The sequence below is a fragment of the Passer montanus genome, unplaced genomic scaffold, assembly GCF_014805655.1.
Source record: "Passer montanus isolate IOZ18808 unplaced genomic scaffold, ASM1480565v1 scaffold45, whole genome shotgun sequence".
Classification (NCBI taxonomy): Eukaryota; Metazoa; Chordata; class Aves; order Passeriformes; family Passeridae; genus Passer; species Passer montanus.
The window spans coordinates 3,802,338-3,823,521 of NW_024369373.1; the positions used below are offsets into that span (position 1 = coordinate 3,802,338).

The following is a 21,184-nucleotide window of genomic DNA, read 5'->3' on the forward strand; positions in this document are numbered from 1 at the left end:
AGTATAAAACATCAAGGAACAAATATTTCCCTGCCTTGTAGCCCACACACTTGACAAAGCATTCTGAAATTCTGCAAGGATCTGGCAGGGAGAGGAAGAAAGTCCTTCTTTTCCTCCACAAAATTACAGGACAAAAACAGAATTGCTCCACAAAAAGCTATAAGGCTATGCTGGACACATAAATTCCATGGCCTTGGGCACCATTGTGGTCACTGCAGTCCTGACCTGCTCACTTTGGCACAGGGATAAGTTTCCATAGAGACTTTCCATTCCTGTGGTGTAGGTTACAGGGGACAAATTTAATTTGCCCTTATATTTCATGCTACATTTATTTTAGCAGCAAGTTAAAGTATGTATCAGTTAAATGTAAGTTTGATAATAAACTAGGTTATATTACATTTTATGGCTGGATAGGACACACAAAATGATCAACAACTACTTTGGAGGCATCTCTGTACAATCCTATTACAACAAATCAAAATGTTCTTCCACAAAAGCCTTTTTATCCAGTTCAGTCAATTCAGAAGTTTTGTGCAAGGAAGCACATGTTATCAGGGTTCAATAAAATAATTGTCCATCCCTGGTACTGGAGGTAAGGTCCACAAATCTGCATGTTAAGAAGGAGAGCTGTGGCTTAGCATCACTTGAACATTTACACTTCAGGCATTAATCCCGTAACCAGGAGAACTGCCCATGTGATTTATTCACTCTCTACAAGTGCTAATATCCAGTAGGTGGCTATTTCCCTTTCACTCTCCCATCCTCTTTCACTTCCTGCCCAGAACTCAGTCTGAGAACAGAAACTGTCATTTTGATCAAACGTGAACTGTGAAGCTCTTTCCAAAACGAACTGCCTCTTGCTTTTCAAGAAACTCCAGTGCCTTTTCAGCAGTGTCTTAAGGAAGGAAAGAGAGGCCAAATTCTATGCTGGAACACACTCATACCCACCCTGCCCAGGCTGCTCTTGGGGCTGGACAGGCACAGCTGAGGGCAAAATTTGGCCTGAACTGTGAATTCAGAACTGGCAGCCAACATCAACTCAACACAGCCCACATGGATCTTTGGACAGCAAAAAAATGTTTGCTTGGAAAGGGAATTCTATCCCCAACTCTAAGGGTAATTCCAGCTTCTTCAGCAAAGGACAGGGGAGAAAGTAAAGAGGTGATGAGGCTGTAGGGCCTCTTTTGGGCTTCTATCAAAAGCAAACAGATGTGATCATTAGGTTGCAGTAACTCCTGTAGATGCAGATTGATTTCTTGCCAGAATAACATTTCTGAGTTGATGTTAGATGTGGAAGGAAATCATGACATGGAATTTAAATCTAGATACTTGCAACTTATGGCAAAAGCAAAGCCAGTGAAGTCATTGTCGGCACTGGGGTTTGCTCCTGCCTGCATGAACACTGCAACACAGGGCTACTGCCTCAAACACCCCTGGGAAAATATCCCAGTGACTAGAATTCATGGGTTTATATCAAAATTAGACATGCAGAAGACTTTTAGGCCCATAGAAATATTCCTTATAATTCTCAATAGCAATAATTTCAATATAAAATCCAGTTCTGGAAAGTTACTGTCTTGGGGGGAGGAGGGAGAAATCAAAGAGCACTTCAAGCATCTGTCTCTTACACAGTGAAAAATTAAGGGCAGAGTTGTCTTACTACTTCTAACTGCTTTCAAAGGTGACAAGTTGAGCTTTTATAAATGTAATTTATATCTCAGCAACAGAACCAATGTTTTACTCCCAACCATTAAAAGGGGGTAACACATCTGCTAAAACTCCAACACAATGGCTGGCTTTGCACTGCAACAGGAAATGTAACCCAATAGTCTCAGAACTTCCCCAAACCCCAGCCATTTCTTAATGTGACAGGATTTGAAAATGCAGCTCACTGAAACATCTGTTAAGCTCTTGCTACTCTAACACATGATATTCTTTCTGCTCTGTTACCTGCCAACAAAAATATTTGGGTCTATATAAGACTATCACAAGTGTGTGATAATGGCACTCTGCTTATAATTTTATATGCCCTTGTACACTGAAAATCACCTGGGGGTGACACCAGATACCACAGTCAGTGTAAGCTTGAAACTTACAATAAATATATTTAACTTTAAACTTGTATGTAAATTAGTATAAATCAGATGGGTTCTGAATGACTAGCATTTATTTCAAACAAAAAAACCAACTCAAACTTTTGTCAAGTCAGTTTTTAAAGACAGAGGGAGAGATGAGAGTAAAAGAGGTAGAAAGAAAAAAACCAAAACCCTAGAACCCTAGATCAAACCAGTTAAATAGAAACATGACCTACACAGTTACTTTCAGAGCTTCTCTTCCAATTTGTTTTTTTACAGTGGCCACTTGTTTCAATTGACATTTAATCATCATCTAAGCATCTCCAACTTACTGTGTAACTACTTAGTGGTAAATAAAAAAGATGCCTTTTGACATCAGTAGAACTACAGTTACTTCAATAATAAAATGGCAATTCATTTCAACTATTTCTTTCTACAAAATACTTCTTCTAAGTTTCTGTGTAGAAATCCTCATGGACTGTACATTTCAATGGGAAAGAAAGGAATAGTCTTCATTTTTCCATTGCTCTACTTCAAGCTACTTCTGGATATCACAACCATACAAAAAGGCCTTAGAATCAGGTATGTGCACCTGCAGTACCTCTGTGTGTGTATGTGTATATAGATATATATTTATATTATTAGAGTCCAGAAGCCCAATAGATCAGGACATAGCAAACAGTTTCAAAGTGGCTCCAGGAAGGATTGACCTCTCCACACACCAAAATGCTGCAGCAGCTGAAGCTACAGCCTCAGAGACCAAAACAGGTCCAGGCATTTCTGTGTGGCTCCTTGTCCAGGGGAGGCTGCCCAACCTCCCCTCTCCCCACCCAACCTTGTCTCCAATCTCAGCTCCAGTGATGGGCCCAGCTCAGCTGGAGCTGCTTTAAATGCTGCTGCATCATGCTGCATTGTGCAATGCAGACATCCTTGGAATGCTCGGGGACAATCAGCTCACCACCTTGGGACTGCAGCTGTAAAGCTTTGAGATCACTACCAACATTCTGACCAAAACACTCATCTGAACCCCAGGGTGAGCTGCCACAGAAACACGGAAAGGAAACCCAGAAAAAGATCCCCAACAAAGTCTATTCCAAGATTATAACAGCACAATCCCTAAAAAAGAAGCAGCAGCAGCAACTCATTTGCTCCCTACAAGTCTTAAAATAGAACCTCTTACACTGATGATGTTGAGAATTTTAGCTCAGTTTGTCTGCATACCCAGGAAGGGGCACTTTTCTGGTTTTACTGGCTGTTGAAGCATTGGTAGAGTTCAGGGGAACATAATTCATATCAGAATATGAGTTGTAAAACTGACGTTTAACTTCAGCCCATATCCTCCACCATGACATTCAAATAACCTCAGTGAACTACAAACATGAATGACTTAACAGAAGTGATTTAGGTTGGACCAGAGTGTACTTGTTATTCAGTGCTGATATCTTTGTCCTGTGCTTTGTATTCTCTTATATGTAATACCCATTAATAGACACTATTTTAAAGTCTATCAATTCTTTTAAAGAATTCAAAATTAACATCAGTGTTTTACTTGTTCCTTGGAGGATAAGATTCCCTGAGCAACAAACACAAAAGGTTCCCTTTGTGAAAATATGTCAGAGTAAATAAAACTAACAATTCGTAAACATTCACAGACTGGATCCTTTTCACGGGATTTTGATAACATTCACTCACACATTCTCAGGAGAACTTAAGAATTTGTTTTACAAACAATCCCCAACACAGCAGAGACATGGTTTTATAGGTCCTGGTCAAAAAACCATGCTGTTGAAAGATATTATTACTTGTCCCAAGGTGCCAGAGCACTCACATATCAATCCTGTGGACATAAATAGTCATTGCCTACATCCAGGCTGCAAAATGCAGCCAGAGGTTGGAGGTGTGAGGGCCCTCCTGACTGACATCTGGTCAACACTGGAGTGTTTATATTTCTGCTCCACAGGTCTTACTGAAGATCCAGTATTTTTCTTTTATGGACACGTAATCAGATTTTTAAACACCCTCTGCTTTCCACACACGTTATCCCAGTATAAATTAAGATTCTGCAGGGGTATGGATCTCTATTTCCCTGATTCATAGAAGCAAACATTCAAGGGAGGCTCCTTCTCCCTGCTCCTGTTTTTGGGAACACCCTTCTTGGTCAGTGAAAAAAAGGAAAGAAACAGTCTATAAGGTTAAAAGAAACCAATTCTCAATGAAGTAAATGTCATTCTCTGCCTAAAAAATACTTTGGACTCCTTATAAATAATTGGCTCAGAGTTTCAAAGCATCAGAGAAACTCCTCCAAGTGCTGGAGGTGCTGCAAATTCTTACATAATAAAGACTCATAACCTTGGCGATGAAGAACTGCAAAGCCTTTCATTATGTCATGGTTCCAGTCCAAAACCCAATGGAGACAAATGGAAAACACCCATTGTCTTCAGCACTTTGTAAGAATCAAGAAAATTGTTGGGTTGTTGCTTTTTTTTAAATATGAATGAAGGTGCTTTTACCACTGAAAGCACTTTCCCTCAGCCATTAATAATGGCTGTAGTATCTTTTCTAACTAGGGCATCTGTTTACATAAAAAATGCAGTCAACATATTCCACTTAAAAGCCAAAGCAATTTTTTTGATGTTTTATGTATCCTGAGCACAGAAATAACTCTCAACTATCCCACACCTAAGACACAGGATCTACTTAATCACAGTGAAGATCATATATGCAAACAAGGTCATGCACTCCATCTTAGAAGGTTCCTTAGCAGAAGATTATCAAAGTAAACCTTAAGTGGTTGAAGAATCCTCTTCTAGAGCACTGTCTTGGCATGATTTTTTGCCATTAAAATCAGGTTCATGGTTATAAAAGGCAAGAGGCAGATACATACAACTAGATTTTCACAACTCTGCTGCCCCGATTTGAAAAAATGAAGATGCACAAAATAGTTTAAGGCATTCACCTACCATGGACTTGGTGAAAGGTCGAGCCAAGGTGAACAGCAGGGTGTAGAGCCACCAGTTGCGATGAATGGAGGAGTAAATCATATTTCCAGGATGGACTGAGTTGGATGTCACCCCGTGGGGAGAGAGGCGGCGGTGCAGCTCGTTGGAGAACAGGATATTGCAAAGCTTGGAGCGGTTGTAGGCCAGCATAGCCCAATAGTCCTTCTTGGATGGAGAAAGCAGGCTGAAATCCAGCTTTCCAGAGGAGTCGTTAATTTCTGTAAATCTGAGAAACAGTAAATATGCCTTAGATACCCCAGAGTTAATTTCACTCTCATTAAGAACAATATAAAATGTAGACAAAAGAGTAGATCCTGGCCAGAGCCAACATAAAACAGCACCTTATTTAGCAGCTGAAAGCATCTACTGAAAATTGCCTGAGACCCAAGGAACAGTCCCATATAATATGGCAGTAAAAATATTAGATCACTATAAACAGCAAACAATAAACAAAAACAACTCAGAAAACACCTTGATAGTATAAAGACATTGTATGTAACTTACGAATCACTTTATTTTAAATTATTTTTAAAAAACCCAGATTTTGCCATATATCCATAAAAACATGATCAGCTTGGAGGAAATAATGTAGAATAAAATAACTGCACTAAAGCAGAGCAACCCAGCATCTTTTCCCCTTCTTCCCATCCCCTGATCATTTCAACCAGTGCTCACACACTTGCATTTAAGTGTTCAAGTAACTATGGATGAGTCTCACTGCCTCTTAAGCTCTTTTTTAGATTAAAAATTGATGAATATAAAGGGGTTATAACCTTGGTAACTTGCCATCGATAGTCTTATATGTTTAAAAGATAAATGTAAACAAAGCCAAAATGAGCTCTGGCAGAGCATAATGTTTTTAAGTATACCCATGGCATGGCTGAACACAAATCAAAGTAACTAGTTGACGTTTTTTAATTGGGTCTGACAGAGTCATTAAACACCAGCTGTTTGTTATTAAAAAAAAAGGAAAGAAACAAAGTAGTGAATGTTCTAAAGACATTTAGATGAAGAAAAGGAAATTTCCATAAAGCATTTCTCCTCCCAGTTCTTACAATTTCATTTATTAATTTACTAGTATATCTTAATATTAGAAAATAACACTACATTTAGTTACAGATCTATGTTTCATTCAGAGGAGCTACTAAAAATAAATAGGATTTAGCAAGCTCTTTTTAGTACTCACTTTTCAGAATCAGCAGGGGAGAACAGGGATAAACATAATTATAGTACACACTAGAAAAATGTTTTAAAATATCTTTACTAATTTTGCATCTCATGCCCAGAAATGAAGAGATCAGCTGGAATTTCTACATTCATTCTGTGAGCAGAATTATAATATGCTCAGAGAAAAGCAATACAGTATTTGAACTCAAGAGGAATCCAGGATGTTCTGTGTCTTGCACAATTAGCCCTTCAATTTCAACAACAAAATTTCTCTTTCATAATTTGCAGTTAGATAAAATACATTTCTGAAATTAAGAGGACTATTCTGGGAGGAATTTCCTATATTCATTCCACAAGTAATCACTTATGACACCAAAAATAATCTATAAATACAACTCTTCGTGTGTTACTGCATAAAAGAAACACAGGGGCATATTTTGAGTCCAGTCCTGCAAGTGTGCTTATGTGAGTCAATCTCAACGAATTCAGGGGAATAAGGGCTGTACAATCAAATTAACAACACAGAAATAAAGACAGAAGGAAAGTCAACCTACTTATTATTCTGATTTTAATATGATGGGCTTAAAGTACCCAAAAGCTTAATTTAAACAGAATCCATTTCTGCTGAGTCCAGAGAAGTAAGTAGAAATGAACGAAGAACCAAAGAGGCAAATAAATATTTTGCCTTGGAGCAGTGCAGGATAGCATTTTCTGCAAACATGGGACTTAATTTTTCCCCTAACAGGGGGTCTTGACTCCAGCAAAAAGATCCAGTCAAGGTTTATGGAAGTAATTAGATACCAACACTTCTGTTTTACGACATGGTTTAAGGCTCAGGGTTCTCAAGTAGGTCAGAAAGAACGACCACCTAATAATACCTAACTAACTCCTTACATAAACTTCTTCCCATTAAACAGACTGGGGGGTGGGGAAAGCACAGTTATTTACAATGATCAGTCCAAGTGATAAGATAAGCTGGAAGACATTACTTGGACTCCTTAGAAAAAGGGAAATTTACTAGCTGTGTTAATTATTTTATTCAAACATAGATTGTTACTTATTTCCTTATGGGCTTCTGTCAGCCTTGGCTGATCTCTCTGACTTAGCAATGAGCACTTTCAAAATGTTTTCAAAATCACAGATAAAGATGTCCAGAAATGAGAGCCCTGGTTACACACAGCACTTAATGCAGTGGAAAACAAAGATGTCATTTAAAATACTATCAGAGATACAAACTTACAAGGGGGAACAAGAAGCTGACAATTCAACATAATCTCCCATTAAATAACAGCTCATTTATACATATCCCATTGTGCCCTCCACATCTGGCAAGTGATTGGAGTTGGCAGATTTATTTCTAGAGCTATCTCACCTGCCCTGCAGTAGCTGCCCTCACTCCTAACAGGACTCTGCTACTTGCTTTCACAAACCTGGTGTGATTTGCAAAGATAAGGATGTCCAGATTTTGTTACCACCTAATTACTAGACATTTCATGTCTTTTAACAGTGGGAAGGATTATTACTGGCATTTTCTATTGCTTCCTTTCATTTCAGCCATCATAAATTTAAAATGGTGAAAGTAAATCTATCTGCAGTGTGTCATTTATACCATAAGCCCCTGTGTTTGGAAGTGATAAAGGTTTCAGCCCGACCCTTGGCTGGTCTCTCTCTACCAGGTCCCTGGGGTTACATTTTATGGAAACATGATTAAAAAAAATAAGCTTCATTCTGGGTCACTAAAACATTTCAGAAATATGAAGGCAGGGGAGGAAAAAAAAAAAAGGCACTCTCACACTCTCCCTTTTAGTTTGCTAGAGCTGCTGCACATGACCAAAACTGAAATAGAAATCAACAGTAATGTTTAAAGCTGTATGTTATAGGCTTAATCCTGCAGTCCTTGAACTAAATCAGTAAGATTGTGGTTTGTGCTCAGTAAATTCAGAGCTGGAGCATTCATTTTGCACAAGGAACTTTATTTAAATCAAAACCATCTTTTCAGTTATTAACATAAAAACACAAGCACATCCGAAATAAGGCAAACCTCATCAACATCTTTTTTACCAACTGTACTTTTCCTGGCAGTAGAAAATATGAGCATCTAACATTTTAATTAAAAAATTTACCGAAAGAGGTTTAGCCAGGTTTGCAATACGTATTAACTACACTACTTCCCATTTTACAATTATACAGCTAATGTCTACATTGAATTCCCTAATTTCTCATTATAAAACAACTGGATTTCATCTAGCAGTTTTTAATTGCATTGTTTCTCCTGCTAAAATATCTGCACATTCTTCTTGCTAAGATGTTGAAGTTGTTGAATGACAAATCAATATAGGTCATGCCATTCAGATTTAATCAATTATTATTCCATCTCCACACAAAATCAATGAGTGGTCTGAAACGCGGCAAAAATCTGCATTCACACAAAGAATGATCAAAAAAATATCTACATACTGCTGTAAAACTAGAACATGCTTTATCCAGCAACAGAGTCGAATCCAGAAACATCCACAGGCATTAGTAATGCTTCTATTTTTAAAAGATCATTCAAAGGCAAATGCTTGAGAGCAAGGACCTTCATCTTCAGAAACTTCTGTGGTTCTGCCCAAACTGTTTCATGTTTTAAGGGTTAAAGATTCCAAGAAAACCAAAGTTAACATTCACCAACCTGTGGGACTCAGAGGACACCACGACAACCCTGGCAGGAGATGACTGGCGTAGAACATCTTCCAGAAGCTGGACAAGATAGAAATGTCCCAGGTGGTTCACCTGGAAGGTGGACTCCAGGCCATCCTCTGTCAGGGACCAGGGGGCACCAAACACGGCAGCGTTGCAGATCAGGATGTGGAGGGGCCTGAAAAAATTCAAAGAGGACAAAGAAATCTCAATTAATGAAGTGTAATTACACCCCTCTGTGAAGGGGGTGTTGGTGTGAGGGGTTTGGTTGGCTGGTGGGAAGGAGCTGATTCCAGGTGGTTCCAGCAGCCCCACTCAGGATCCAGCTGAGCCCCACAGTGACACACCCTTGGAGAAAGGGTACAGAATAAAAGGCAAAATACCACTATAAGCTGCTCTCACAGTTGCCAGGTGGGAAACTCTCTCCATCTGGAGCATTTAGAAAATAAACTTTTCCTGGGAGAGGAACAGCTCCTACTACTTTCTTGTATGGGATACAGGACACCTGCACAATTGGTAGGGATCAAGTGTTTAAGAAATAAAGATACAATGTAAAAGGGCACATGTACACATTTTATACTTCAGCAGCTGATTAAGTATGCTGTTAAAAAAATGCGAGACTGAGATGGAAAAATAAAAACATTCTCCAGTAGCTGTATTCTTTGGTGGAAAATCTGTACACAATACATATGAGATCCTTCAGACAGAATCCTTCCTCACTGGACTCACCTAACCCAGTTAAAATAGAAATGCCACAATAAAGGAACTTGAAATGAAAGGGTAAGATTCCACAAAACTAAGCTAGAAAAGAACCTAGGCTGGCACATACCTCTTTCATTCAAAAAACAGGTCCAGAAACTTCAAATTCCTTGAGGTCTCCAGTGTAATCTCAGGATACTGCACCTTGCAGCCTTCCCAACCTCCACAGCAAGATCAAGGACAAACGCCCTTTCTATTCTTTCTTGTCTTTTTCCAAACCCTTACGAAACACAGCAAAGTCTCTGGTCCTCAGACCTCAGATGGATCTGCATTTGCTAGATTGCATCATCTCTGAGCAAACCTTGGCACTGACAGTGTGTTCTTGTCCTTGAGTCAGAGCCTGATGCAGCAGACCTCAGCAAGCTCTACCTGAGCCGAGAGCCTCAGGTTGGAGAGCCTGCAGCTGGCATCCCTTGCCCTGGTATATTTAATTTGGAAAAGTCACACAAAATAATGACAGCAAAAAATTCCTGCACTAACATTTGTGATGTCCTAACACCAGAATATTAAGATCTGTCACATTTGTTTAGCTTATTCCATCCTATTATGTCTTTACTGCAGTTCCCCTGAGACAAAATCAACACACAACATAAACTGTTAACATTCTGAAGGTAATAAATGAAGCACAATTAGGAAAAATAACTGCTTGCCCTCTGTCCTTCTCAAGTGCCTCCTTACAGCCCTACACACACAGACACAGAGTCAGAACCCTTCCCCACATGATTGAAGGACAGGTATACTGCAACTCTGAGCATCTGCAGAAGGAATTCTGGAAAATAATGTGAAACATGAAGCCCCAGGTTGTCAAACAAACCTAAGTAATTATATTCCTTCAGGCATGTTTGAAAGCACCAGATTTTGATAGCTCAGTTTTCAAAAAGCATTTCAGGGGGAATCAAACACACCTTAGCTGAATACTGAAAGAAATGCAGAAGGATGGGTATAAAGAGTAGGCTGTATTTTCTTATTAAAATAAATTTTGTCTTCCAGCCAGATGGGATGTTACCAGTGTAGTGTGCTTCAATGAGAAGTTAACAATCTATTATCTGTTCCTTTGCCAACTTGGAAAATTTTAACCAAAAGCTCCAGAAGCAGAGTGAAACGTCTGTGCACTCCGAGAGCTCATGAGAGCTCAGTGTCTGAAGTGCTGGATTTCTGATTTGCCTTTTGGGCAGTGACACCCATACACAGAATATCTGTGCACACATACTGCACCCACAAAAGAAACTGAAGATAAACAGGGACTGTCCTTACAAAGGCAAAGTTCTTTCTGTTCAAACCAAATGGCAAAAAAAAAGGCAGCTTTTTGATCTTTGCAGCCTCACTGAACACAGCACAAGCAGGATATTCACTGAGCTGTGCAGTATCATGTTCTTTAGAAGGTAACAGATCTTTTGAGGCACTTTTTATCAAAATTATTTAAACCAGAGTTCATTTTGCCTCTTTTGAGATGCATATGCCAAGAGGAATTGAAACAAAGCTGCTTGAAGCTTGAGAGGGCATGGAACTTAGGATGATTCATCACCTCTTATGAGACTTTATGAAAAGCTCTAGCAAGAATTAATTTACAGATTTGTACATCTGCTGGGAAAAAAGGAACAAGTTTCTCCAACACAGATGCAATTTTTGGTATAAGAGCCTTCTGTATGAGAACTGCAGCAGATTAATGCACCAGCAATAGCAAAAAAACCATCCCCATTCCCTCCCAAAAAATATAACACTTTTTAAAAGATCATCATTCTATTTGATAATTGTAATGCGTACTATGAAGTAACAAATGACAGACCAAAAAGAATTAATATATTCTACCTATCCAAACTGTAAATCCTTCATTATTAGTAATCATACAATAACTACCAGAAGAGAAATACACAATCTATACTTAAATCTATCAGCTCAATTAATTAAAAAAAAGATTACAGAACTATAAAATGATAAAATTCAGTATTTTTTTAATTTTTAGGTCATTTAATTGGATTTTATAAAAGAAATAAAATTATGCTTCAGTCCATTTTATGAGATTTGTATTTTTCAAAGCCCATTTCTTATTTTTTTCAAAGTAAAAGTACTTCATATTTAGGAGACTGTAAAATTAACATTATTTACAATATTTTATTATAAAAATCTGTGAAGAAATAGAAAAATAAATACAAAAACATTTTAAAAAGCTAACATAGTGAAAAGTTTGTATCAGATGCACTTTTAGAGATCCTTTATTTAACCACTAGCACTAGTGGTTTTAAATGCTAAATAAAAAAAAAGGATTTTTTTTTTCCTAGATAACTCCACAGAAAAGAAACCTAGAGGTTTGTTTGAATAGACACTGATATTGTGCTTCATTTCAGCTCAGAAAAAAGCCACCTCTCAGATCTGGATCCACGTCCATTAAGCTATCGGTGTCTCTCGTCAGACTGCTAACAAAGGTCCAATTACTGAAAATTGTCATCTAAGTTTGTGTGACCCGGCCATTTGCACACCAGGAAATGAATGAGATTACCTGGGTAACAGGCACTGTGCAGTTATGAATTTCAGCCACAGATGACAGATTCTAATCTCAGTGGTGCACAGCTCTGTGTCACTGAACATATCATTATGCAGGGACAAAAGTTTTAAGATACGTGACAATTCACACCACACATCTGGCACTGCAGCTTTGCTTTGTGACAGGAGTATTTTCAAGTGATAGCAGAACTATGACCTTGATTTCACAAGTTCATTAAAAACATTGCTGCAATCTGCATGAGGCTTCCTCCTGAGCCCAAGGAAAAAAAAAATGAAATCCCCCCTCAGTTTAAAATAGTTTGTAATTCTACATCAAAGGCACAGCTAAGACCAACAAAGGATGTCAGCAGCAAAGGAAATTTTCCATAGTGTTTACTCATGGTATCGACATGACCAAGTGCTCCCTCTAATCATGACACCCATGAGATTTTTTTGGAAACACTACAGCTAGGACCCTGCAGAGTGTTATGAAAATTTGCCTCTATGTCTCTTTAAAATGTCTTCAGGCAATGATTTACATCCCACCAAGGGAGCTAACGTGGGATACCAATGCCATTTAGGTGGGCACTGGGACCTGATCTGCTCCATTATTTCAGGTAGTCACTGCTTCTTGAGGCTCAGGAATATACTGCTCCAACTGCAGGGCACCCAGCAGTCCCAGAAAACCCTCACCATGCTGGTGAGTGTGCCTACAAATCAGTGAAAGTTTAAAAGCATGTAAAATCAGCCAGGGCAATCTTAAATGTGAATACCTGAGCTGAAATGCAGCTAATATTCTGTGCACTTCACAAAGCCTGTGATACTTCACTAACCTTTGCACTGGGGAAGTCATTCAGCTCTCACATGCTGTGCACAATTCACCATTACAAGCAACTAAGCAATCCAACTCCTCTGCACTATTTGAAAATACAGCAAGTGAATACATTAGAGAGATACAGAAATTAAATTGTTGCTATAAATCAGTTAGTTATGAAATTTAATAATCAATTTGTTAGCACCTGATGTAAAACTGTGATCTGTCAGCAGCCTCCCAAGCTGGCTGTGTGCAGCAGTAGGTATTTCCAAGGGAATTAATTACTGATGATTTGCAAAGGTAAGAATAATATTTTTCAACAAATGTAGCCTGTGCACTAGGAGGTTAAACAAACACCACCAAAATGTCAACAGAGTTCTTGGCTTTGGTGTTCTCCCATTTCAAACGCAATGAAATAGTTAACCAGAGAGTATGCACAGGGAATACTTTCAAATCTTCCCATGAAGCAGAATGTCACACCATCTGGGGCACTTCTCAAGCGATTTGAAAAGTTCACACTGTTTGGAATTACACAGAAATTCAACAGAAAAGGCCTCACCATATCCCCAAAGTCCCATAAGCAACTGTAGACCTCTGTCACGGCCAGTAAAGAAGGCAGAGCTGTGACTTCTCTTCCACAAAGAAGCAAAGTCACAGCCCACCAAACTTTTCCAGCCCATAACCCTGAACACCCAGGCCGCTTTCTCTGAAAGTTAGAAAGTTGTGCTTCTTTCCATGGGGGAATGCCTAGATGCACACAGGAAATACCCTACAGGCAAGGGAAGCTTATGGCTCTCCAGAAAATGGGTGAATTAAACAACCATCTCCAGAAATCCCCCCTCAGTTTTACAAACAGTACTGACAGGAAACCAAGCAACAAGAAAATCACTAAGTCAGGGTTCAGACAACAGCAGGAAAACTCAGAACCATGTATAATCTAATACTGACACAAAAATATTTAAATGTTTACTGGTTCAATGTAAAAGAAAGAAAAAAGCACTGCTTGACTCAATAACTTTCAGAAACAAAATGATTAATGTCTAACTTCCCTTTTTTCTAAAAATATTGGCTAAAAGGTCAGCAAAAATACCCTTACTGCCAACTGCCAGCTGACAGAAATGTGGATCCTTGTCAGACAGGCTTCATTTTAAGGCAAGCCTCTAACACAGGACTTAGAGCCCTGATGGATGACCTCCTCCTAGAAGCAAGCAAAATTCTCTGCAATTCATCCTACTGGATTTCTTTCCAGGATTTGACACTCTTGATCAGCAAATACTTTTGCCCCACTTCTAAGGGATTAATGGGAGTGGACTGAAACTGTTCTGGTTCTTTCTTCATAACACATCCATGGGAATGACCATGAGCAGCTGCTCCTGTGCCTTCCTAATACATCATCTGCCTACTGCCATAGAGGTCAACCATCCCTCAATCATTACTCATTGCCCCTCTGGAAGCTTCAGTGTACAGTTTCACAAATGTTTGGAGAAGGAGCAGAGGTCTCAACTGATTTGGAACCAAACACAAAACATCCATTAGTCATGGTTTTCCCTTTATTATTTTTTCTTCCATATGTAGTGAGGGGAAAACTACCAAAATAACCCCACATCGTCCTGCACCTTCAGAAATTAATGAGAAGAGACAACAATGAAAATATCCAGAATCTGGTCATTTTCATCCAGCAGCCCACCTAAGGACACTTGCTGCCTCAAAGTGCATCTTGTTCAAACTCTGTCAGAAAATCATTATTTACACACATTCACATGTAGTCACAAAAAAGCATAAGCCAGACCTAAAGAAATATTCATTTCTGTAATAACTACGGATTTTTTTTTCTGCATCTACTTCTAAGTATACAAATTTTGTTTGCACACAATAAGAAACTTTTAGAAAAAGAAAACTACAACTCAAAAAAATGATGATCTACTACTTTTATTACATATTTGTAATATTTTCACTTGAAAACAGCTAAACCCTTGGAAAACGTTTTTGGAACCATGGTGGATCATTCAAAGAATAAAACACCTCAAGGATTTTGAACATTTCACTTGCCAATGACTCTTCCCTGTTTTGCCCAGAGATTACAGAGCTGTAACAGAATTCACACACAGCCCTACAGCAGCTGTGTGCTGCCATTCAGACCTGAAAGATTCCATGCTGTGATGGAAATTAATGTACTTTGACATCCTCTGGGATTTTGGGCAACAGCTAATAAAGAAACACAACCTTCTCAGTCTATTACACAAATTTTTGGATTCTAAGATCCGTGGCCATTCTCAGGCCTGCAGTGATGCTTCTCTACCCAAGTAGCAGAAGACTCTGCCTTCTGTGTTTTAATTATCTCCCCTAGAAAGCATTTAACTAAATAGACTAAATATATTTTAATGTATATGTAATTAAATACTCTGGCCTTATAATTCAGAATTTTTAGAAGGCAACATCAATTAAATGCACAGAGCTTCTCAAAACTCATTAATCCATAATGCTCAAAGATCCTTGGAATATTTGTGACAGAATATGTTTTAATCAGTTATTAATCATATTAATCATACATATTTTACTTATTTAGATGCTCAAAACAGCTTTCACAGCTGGTGCATCTTGTGGATTTTTTTAAGAAAACAGAGCCCCAAGCTATCTTAGACTCACCCTGGATTTAGGCACAGAAATGGCTGAAAATGTGCACCAGAACAACCAGGGAGCAAAGGTTTCTTCATTAGAGCAGAGTGAAGTGAGTGCAAAGTGTCCAAAGTAATGGTGAAGTAATATGGACTTTACTTAAAACAAAAAAAATTAAATATTCTGAGGCAAAAAGTATTTCCGTGATAGAGCAGATGAAAGGAAAGGTGATCTGATAAAAACTTCAGGATCTCTGCCTCCAGGAAAAGGGGGAAAGACATAAGATTTTGAAATTTTTAATTTATAAAGTATTGGAAATAGTTTTTGGATCCACATGACTTGACACATGCTACCACAAAGGGGTAATTGTGTACAAGGGTTTAAAACAGAAGAAAGAAGAAAAAGAAAAACTATTTATGCAGAAAACCAATCCCTAGGCTTTAACAAGGCACAGCATTACCACAAAGAGAAAAAAAAAATTTACCCTAATATTATTATGTACGTTTCAAATGTAGTCAGCCTTTGATCTTATTTAAATTTAAGATATGTGCTGTCTGCAACAGTAACTTCTGAACTATGCATGTTTCCTAATTCAATTAGGGTATTTTTTGATATCTCAAAATGCACAATATTGTCCAGAAGTTTGTGCCTTGGTGGCACTGCCAGGATGCCAACCATACTCTAAGCTGAGAAAACAAATGTAAAATCTAACTGTCACTAGTTTTTATTCACAGAAAGTAATTCTATTAATGGCAAAGAGTTAACAGAGTTGTACAGTGATATAAAACATGTTCAGGTTTGGAAAGACAATAAGCAGTGGCAACAATCATGTCTGATAGAGATACATGGACTACACAATCATTAAACATGTTGGCATAATGGCACCACTGATAATTCATCTGAGTCATATATTCTTTTTTTCCAGACCTTTTAAGGTATATTTGTAACAACTTGCTAAGCAGATCCCATTTTTACATATGTATGCTCAGGTATGCATAGAATTTAACACACAATATCTATGATTTGTCATTCAACTGGAATTTAAAAAAAACACCTGCAATATGTCAGTTATAATAAGAAAATGCAGAAAAATAATATTCTGGATTGACTTTTCATCAGGCTCCGAAATCTTAATTGCACCTGCAAGGTTTCAGCACACTTCTGCCTGCAGCATGAAAAATGAATGCAGCTACAGAGTTTGGGGCCTCAGCTAAGGAGGCCAGCTGAAAACCTGGCCCACTCCATTCTGGGTCTGGTTAGGAAAATAAGAAAAGACTAAACTTCCAAATGGAGAGCCATAATTCATAACTGCTGTCTTTTCCATATTTCTACACACATCATTAGTGAATAAACTGTTAGCATATGCCAATTCTTACCACAAAATAAAAATCTTGTTTTAAAGTATAGGAAAGTAACTGCAGTGAAGATCTACATCTGGAAGTCCTGCATAATTGTGAATTGCTCCTAACAATTCAGAAAATTCTAAGCAGTAGCTATTGGCAAACATTATTTCATGTCTTTGGAGTAATTCAAGATTTTTCAGGATTACTTCAGCTTTTTTCTCTCAAACATTGAGAACATTAAATTAAAGCCTTACTGTTTGGCAGACGATAACTTTAATTCAAACCAAGTGGCACCATGCACCACTGAAAAGTACAAATGCACATAAAATTTCATCTATAACTTTACTGCTCACTCCTGCCTGCTGTTTTGATCATGGAAGTGCTCTTTTGATGAGGTCTGGGCAAATGCCAGGACACCATGGCTGCAAATATTGGCAACAGGTCCAGTCCTGGGAGTTTTAGAACTGAAACATCAGTGCTGTCCCCCAGTTAAAGTATGCAGCTTTCAGCCAAGTATGGTATGATCAAACTGAGAAATAGAAACCAAGGTGCCACATCCACAAGTCTCCACTCCTACACAAACACCAATTCCACAGACCCTGAACCACCCACCACTGCCCCTGACTGAATTCCAATGCTGTGTTCTATACAATCACAGGAGAGTTGTCATTTTGTCTGTAAGGGGGATTAATACCAACCATCATTCCATCATTCCTCACATCATGCCCACTCAATGAATAGCAGATTCAATTCTGTGTTTCTTAGTTCCAAAACACTAATATGAAAGATTGGTTGGTCTGCCTCTGCCAGCTGCACAAAAATCAGCTCATGCCAAATCCATCTTAGCCCAGAACATTATTATAAACAGATCATTTATTTGACTTTCCATAACAGAGACATTCAATGAACTGCCTGAGCTGGAAACCAGCAGAGGGGAAAGACTTGATACATATAAAAGAACAAGTCCAGCCATTTAGGTGCACTGAGATCTCTTTTCCCATTCTCATCCTAACGTTAGCACTGTCTTGACAAGGAAGGAAGATGGAGCTCATTCACTCCCGGTGGAAATATCCAGTGGGGAATGTCTCTGCAGAAAACAAAACAGAAATACTGAATACTAAAAGACAGCTGGCTTTCTCCAAAATTTTTTTTGCTAGAAATCCTTGAGGACTATTTTTTTTTATTGGACATTCATTTTATGTGTTAGTCACACTGTGTTCAGGTTGTGCTACAATGCTAGATTAAATATTAAACAGCAATATCCAATATTGTTTTATTCTGTCTTCTCCCAGAGTTGACTTTGGGAGATCCAGCTAATTTAGGTTTTTACCTTATTTTGCCCACTGAATCCTTCTAACTGTGAGATCAGAAAAAAATGGAGGGCACTCCTAGAGAAGGTTTGAGTGCTGCAATCACAGAACTGCAGGATCTAAAATAATCAGCAAAACCCTTCTGCATGGATAAAAAAGTCTGAGAAAGAGAAACAGCTGTATCAACTCAAGAGTATAGATAATGCAAACAAAGAAAAATCCTCTTTTTTTCTGAGAGGAGGAAGGATTTTCTAGAATATATTTATAGGAATATGGCATAATTTACCTGTGTTTATATATTCAGAGCTCAGATTTTATCTGTGGACAAGTCTGCAACACCTAACAAATCCATGTAGGAATAAAAGATTTCTACCAAATCTCAGAAGTATGATAATTTATAGATGAATCATCTGACTTTTACTTTCAAACAGGGAAGGCTTCTTAGCCTTAGCCTTTAAAGTGCTATTCCAATTCAAATTAAATATTTCTTTTCAGAGTAACTCTTTCCTCCCGTTTATTATTTATGCTTTTCTCAAAGCTCCCTCTGTTGCATCATTTGTTTTCTGTATGCAACCAGCCCTGTTAAATTCCTGCTGAGCAGAGGATGACATTTATTCATTCTTCACGGGTTTTCCACAATCTCTCAGATTCCCAAGCACATTCAAGAAGTTTTTTTTTCTCTACAACATATTTGATTAAGGCAAGAGATTCACAGTTTCAGCCATTTCCCCTCTGCTCTCTGCAATACAAACACCCCCAGCTTCCCCAGCTGCAAAGGTTTCAACTCAATCAAATTTAGGGATCCTTTTTCTGAAGTTGGTCCATTTTAGTTTCCTCATCTAGGAGCAGATCTGTTCTTCAAGACTATTTTCCAATTGCTATCAACCAGGGAAGAACAGGGTCTCAGGCTGTGATGTCACAATGAGCACAACTTTACATCTGCTGACAAAGAAAAGCACCTAGAGCCACAAAGTGTGTCAGAAAAGCAGAATTTCAGGAGGCATGCCTATTTATTATCTATTTTAGAAATTTTCAGTTAGTAGGTCATATGTCACCAAGACCAGCAGGTTCTGGAAAATACCAGTGTCCCAGAAACCAACAGTGCACTGGAAAAATTAAACAGAGAATATCACTACTGGCACACAGAAGTTTAAGATGTTCACTACTGAATACTAAAGGCCTCTTTACATTAAATGCTGTGAGAAATAAAAAACAGGTCTTTATTAAAATGTGTGAGATCATGTAAAATTTCTCCTTGACATTTTAGATGTATTGTAGTTTCTCCCAGAAACCAAGATCTAGACAGCTCAGAACTCAAATGATAGTTTCGTTTGGGAACAAAAATAAAAAAATAAAAACTACCCACTTTATTTGCTTTTCCTACCTCTTTTATTGTTGAGAAATCTGTAAGAGAAAGAAAACCCTCTTCTCTTAAGGTATTTCCTACACTCATTAACAGGAGTGACAGGTCCCTCATGGGAAAGGGGGGGACTCCAGCAAAATGTGCTTCTCCTACAGGATATTTCAGAAATTTTGGCTGCCAACTGACAAGACTGGCCCAAGCATAAAGAGCAAGGCTCAGTCTGTCACTGGAGCCTGTAAGATTCCTTCCAGTTGCTCATAAAGCCACAGGTGCAGAGGAATCCCCAACGTGACAAAAGCCTCTGGGCACTGCGGCAAAGCCAACGAGCAAGGAGACAGACAAAGGTCACCAGTGCTCACCAGGGCTGCAAAACTCATCAGCCACCACTGCAGCAAGAAGATGCCTCTGCCACATAACTGCTTGTCCAAACTTACCCAGACATAGTTAAATCACAAAAAAAATCAGAGGCCAGAAAGAGCTGGTAGGTCTCCCAGTGCACCCTCCTGCCCGTGCAGATGGCTGTAAGGTGACTCTTCTGTATCTGCACCAGATAAAAGATGCAGTGCTGCAGGCAGTGTGTGGGGTCTGGTTTCCATCCAGCCCCAGACTTTAAACAAAATATAACTGGAAATTCATTTTGGTCAAAACCCTACAAGTCTCACAACAGATACAGAACATGGACTTCCACATAATGCTTGGATGAGTCCTGCCAGACACAGGCACATCTGAGCACACATTTAAGACAGAAAGGCCTGAAGGCAAGGCAAAGGCTTTGAGTGCTGTCTATTACTAAATTATTTTCCAAATAAAATCAGAGTGAAATGTGAGTAAAGCCTGTCCATCACTGACAATGCAGCTTAACAGACCTACACTGGTAGAATGGGGTATGCCAACAAAAACAAAACAGGTTTTACTCATTCTGCATCTTCTCATTTCCTAAGTTCTCTGGGAGAAACTGATTTAAACTGTTCACTTTCAAGGATTTATAAACATGCATACCTAATGGACTAGCTAGGACAACCATGCTATGAGCTACAACACACAAATCAGGGTAAGAGCTCCATTTGGAAGAAGGGGGGTTTTGACTTTCCACTGCACTACACATTTAAAGAAATGCAGCATATTAGAAGCATGATGATTCTAAATTAAAACACTTACTGCTCTCACACCACAAAACCAAGTTTGTAGTAAAGCAGCAATACTGCAAGGATTTGTCTTTCAAGAAATTTTAATATATGAAGATGACATGATAAGAAAATATTGATACTAAGGATTTTGGCAGTAAAGAAATTCTGTTAGAAGTCAGTTTTGACAATTCTTTGAAACTAAAAGACCTATAAGTACTAAAATGTCATCTGTCTATTCATGTGAGATTTAGCTTTGGCAGTGTTTCAAAAGTGGAAAAAAAACACTCTTTGTTACATATTTTCTCTACGACAATGTATTTTCAAAGCTAAGAGGTCATATTCTCTGGAGAAGAACAGTAAGATGCATATCAGTTACAGAAATACTTGCAGAAAATAGCTAAGTTTGAATACTCACAACAATCAATGGGTCAAACTGTGGATAAAAGCACAA

At 38.4% G+C, this 21,184-nt stretch overlaps 1 protein-coding gene across 1 annotated transcript in view; it reads right to left on the bottom strand.

Moving 5' to 3' along the window:
• Nucleotides 1-21,184, bottom strand: part of WWOX (WW domain containing oxidoreductase) — a 477,063-nt gene that overhangs the window by 361,360 nt on the left and 94,519 nt on the right. Inside the window, exons 7-8 of the mRNA XM_039721060.1 lie at nt 8,913-9,098; nt 5,036-5,300 (exon numbers count right to left, since the gene is read on the bottom strand). Coding sequence (XP_039576994.1) covers nt 5,036-5,300; nt 8,913-9,098 — 451 coding nt within the window. The remainder of the gene's footprint in view (nt 1-5,035; nt 5,301-8,912; nt 9,099-21,184) is intronic.